The 4523-nt window shown below is 27.4% G+C and overlaps 1 protein-coding gene across 1 annotated transcript in view; it reads right to left on the reverse strand.

Moving 5' to 3' along the window:
• Positions 1-2019: 2019 nt before the first annotated feature.
• LOC112602037 overlaps positions 2020-4523 on the reverse strand; it is a 3639-nt gene continuing 1135 nt past the window's right edge. Inside the window, exons 2-3 of the mRNA XM_025349952.1 lie at positions 3923-4520; positions 2020-3079 (exon numbers count right to left, since the gene is read on the reverse strand). Coding sequence (XP_025205737.1) covers positions 2020-3079; positions 3923-4440 — 1578 coding nt within the window. The 5' untranslated portion in view covers positions 4441-4520. The remainder of the gene's footprint in view (positions 3080-3922; positions 4521-4523) is intronic.

Below are 4523 nucleotides of genomic sequence, written 5' to 3' on the forward strand. Positions count from 1 at the left end.
TGACTTGCATCCAAAACCAAATTAAAAGGTAGGTAAAATAAGCAATTGCATACAGCATAAAAATAATTTGGCCCATAATTGTATTATAAAAAACTAAACATTTTAATATTTTAAATTCAAAATAAAATAATTTATTTTCATAGTTATGATTTTATGACAAGTTATTATATACACGTAATATTATGTTTTTCAAATTATTTATGAATGTTATGATCATATTAATTATATCAATTATCTCATTAATCTTATTAATTCATTTTATTTGATAGGAATAATGAATACCTTAATTTTAAACTGGTATTATTTATGAATTCTGAAACGATATAGGTACTAAGAACATTTAACATTTGTAGTAAAAGCTTACAAAGTGTTAACATTGATTTGTGTACAGTAATTAATTTGATTGAAAGTTTAAAAAGTGTTCTTGACCAAATTAGAGAAAAGTGAAAGAAAATGAATTTAAATGTATAAAATTAACTGTGAATAAACAATATAAATCAACTGAAAATCATAAACGTAAAAAAAGAATATAAAACTTCATAGATAAAGAATTATTCAAAGTTAAAACATTATATATAATAATCCATAAATTAAACAGCGCTTTACAAATTTACAATAAAGAATTGATGCATACAAAAGAAGTGAGAAATAATTTTAGATTGTTATTAAAATTTTTAATAGTAACACTTTTAATAAATTTACAAATTTAAATACAATGATTTTAAATTTTAACGTTTTGGAATGCTTTCCTAGTGTAAAAAAATCTTTATGGTTATTATAATTTTACCAACTCATCTAGCACACCATCGCCAAATCATACAAATTATTAATTTAATAGACTACTGAAACAAGTTTAAAGAATAATTACAATTAAATATTTAGTGATTGATTCACCTGGTATATATCTTTAGTTAACATTATTAGTAAGGCTGCAAATTTGTAGGAAAGTGCATTTTTTTTCTGTGATAAAGATACATAGCTTTGCAAGTATATAATTTGAATTATGTAACAACACAAATCCATACATGAAACTTTTATTTTGCAGTTTTTTGACATTTTAAATTTTTTAGGACACATTTACCTTTTTTTGTTCGTTTTCCAGTATTTTTAATTAAATTCAATCATTTTTAAATAAATTTTTATGCATGTAAAATGTTATGTATTAAAATATGTAAAATATCCAATAACATCAATCTTATAATATAAAAATTAAATTAAATACCATTTTAAGTGTATTTTATACTATAATTTTTGACATTTTATATTGCATTTTTTAAGGTTTTTACTGTATTTAATTCATAGCCCTAGTTATTAGGAACATTTGTAGTTGGTACTATAATACTTAAGTAACAAAATATATATTAAGAGATAAACATGTTTCCATAATACTTATGTTTATGTCCACCTTTCTTAGATAATTTTTAATGTGTAGAATATACTACAATTAAGACCTGTTATTTTTTATAATATTGCTGTAATAGTTTTTTTATTTCTAGTAAGTATTTGTAATATTCCATCAACGAGGAGTTTTTACTGTTTTTCAGTACCTACAATAAATTAATATTAATTTCAACTTTTAACCTTATATTTATTTAACATGAAAAATAAAACAAATTATAATGAAAAATGTTGAGTTGTGATATTAATGTGAATTAAACGCTTGAACACAAGAGGTTACTGTTATACCATACGTGGTTATTATAAAAACCGGATAAGTAAAATTGAACAGTCTTGTGAGGCTCACACGTTGGGTATAGTAGGACAATCCCTCACTATATATATACAAACATAATTTAATACATAAAAAAAAATTAAAGTTGAACATTCAACATAATATTATACATGAGAAAAAATTTCAAATACACAAAAAAAAAAAAAACAAATATTATAGGAGAACTGCTTCTTCATGATTGCGCATAAGGTCCAATTTCTCTTTCAACATATCCATCAATACGATGACCGGTGTTGCTCAAAAACATCAATTGTTTTTAACTTAAATTAAAAAACACACAGATTTACTTACTCATTTCTTAAATATTGTTGAACATATAAATCACAACACATATAACAAACATTTAGGACAAAGATGCAACATAAAGAACACATCAGACTTTCTGACTCACGAAGGAAATCCCATATATTGGGGTGTCGTCCCATTTGCGAAAGTAATGTTGAATGAAATGATTCTAAGTAGTTGTTCGTACGATAGTCTTCTGCAAAAACGCTGATTAACTCTGGACCAACCTGGAAAAACCAATAATGATCAATATATCCAATTAAAAAATTTCTCATACCCTGCTCAACTTCAGGAAATTGTTGAACATACTGCATGATAGCCCTGAAACCATCATACATACAAAACCGAGGACATAGAGGATGACCCCTAGCGGCAGGCAGATGAGGCAGTGCAAGAACCATTCTGAAAACACGAGCTGCATCAGGATTCCTCTTGACTAAATCCAAAACACCATTTAATTTACGATGACAATACCGTACAATTGATTGGGTATAATGAAACCAGCAACACCCCAATCTGCTTTCTGGAAATGATTGTTGAACTGCATTCATAAGTCCTTTTTCAAAATCTGTAACAAACCGAATTAAGTTATAGTTAAGAGGTAAAATTTGCCGAATAATATTAAATAATGTTATGTATGTTTCTTCTGTCCGACTTCTTAGAAGAACATACACCATTGGGAACGACACATCTTTAAATACCACTTGAAAAGTCAGAAAACTTTTCAAGTCTACCGGGGCAGCGGGAACAGTTTTGAATGTTCCATCAATTCCAACTGTTGTAACTGTGGCCAATTCTTCTCGGTATCTTCTAATTGCATCCAGGTTTGCAAAAATAATTCCTTCGCTTGTTCCATTTACCACTAATTCTTGTTGGAAAAATGCAGACGGTGGTGTTTGAAGGGTATGACTGTAGGCAGCATTCTCTGGTCGGATCAATGCTTCAGCAAGCTCATGGATGTTCTGAGGTATGTATCCGCCATTTGGTTGACGTGACCTACGCATCCTCATCCATCTTCTTTGTCCCTGCAAAAATGTATAATTGTTAGCAGCTTCTGGATATCTGAAAAAAAAAATAATAATAACAATTGAAAAGATGAGACATGAGTGAGCATAGGTGGTTAGGTTAATTGTCTAAACCAAAAAATTATAATTATTATAAATAATACAAATCTTTTTGGCATACTTTAAGGTTATTTACTTAAGTATTTTGTTTTTTAAATTTGTTTAACATACTTATTTATTTTACTAAATTGACTAATTATATTTTTTTAATAATACAAATTATTTATAATAATCAAATAATAATATATAAATAGGTATACAATTATTTAAATCAATTAATCTAAAGATACAGTACACATATACCAAATTTTTATTATTTTTTTTTTTTTATGATACCTAGGTATAAATATGGCAATAATCATATTAAGTTAAAAAATCTTTAACTATTTTAGTAAAAGGCATATGCAGTGAGCATATAAGGAATTAAATACTTATAAATTCATAACAGAAAGTATATATTTTAGATGTATTATGATTTATAATAATAATATGAAGTTAATTGATAATTATTGTACAATGAAAGGTACATAATTACATAATTTATACCGGCTTGATTTATTTTTATATGAAGCATACAATACATAAAAATGTTCACTATAAAAATAACTCACTCTTTACATTATTAAAAATATAACTATAATCATATAAAATTAGAGAACTAAGTGTATTATTGTATTAAATAACCATAGTGAGGCTTAACAATTTTATCATAGTATAACTATAATACACATTTCTTAGTAGCTCAATTGCAAACATAAACAAATGAAAGTAGGCAAATACCTACTACTTAAAAAAACAAAATAGTAAAATTAAATATTAAATCATTTAATCAACAACTTACTGAACAATGGCGTTGTTGTATGCAGTCCTAACTGATACAGACATGTTTTCAGGATCAATGCTTCTTGCACCAATTGCTTCTCTTAGGAAAGGTACATGTAAATCTATGTCAGCAGGCCCATGGTTATGTTGATGTCTAACTTTTATCCTGTTGTCAATCAGTTCTGTACTCACTGATGCTGTACAAGGGCAATACTCATGATACCTACTTTTTTGACGCTCACATACTAAATACACACGGTTGATTGTGGCTTCACGTTTGTAAAACTTGAAACCTAAATTATCCACATAAATCCTTGATCCATGATGAACACCTGGAATCATTCTGTAGGTTAGTGGTACCTGATTCAAAGGGTTTTCTTCAACTAAATCTTCATCTTCAAGTACTTCTTCTTCGATTACTCCTTGTTCCACTTCATCCAGTTCTTCAATGGGGTTGTTCTCATATACAACTGGCCTAAAATAATCATGGTCCAATAAATGAACGGGAAGACCGATTTCTTCCTCGATATTCATCATATTTGTAGACTATAAAACAATTAAAAAACAAAGTTAAAAGTGACGAAGTGCGACAGAACGAACTAAGTCGGTGGTATGACCTA

The sequence above is a fragment of the Melanaphis sacchari genome, unplaced genomic scaffold, assembly GCF_002803265.2.
Source record: "Melanaphis sacchari strain LSU unplaced genomic scaffold, SCAv2.0 Contig813_pilon_pilon, whole genome shotgun sequence".
Lineage (NCBI taxonomy): Eukaryota > Metazoa > Arthropoda > Insecta > Hemiptera > Aphididae > Melanaphis > Melanaphis sacchari.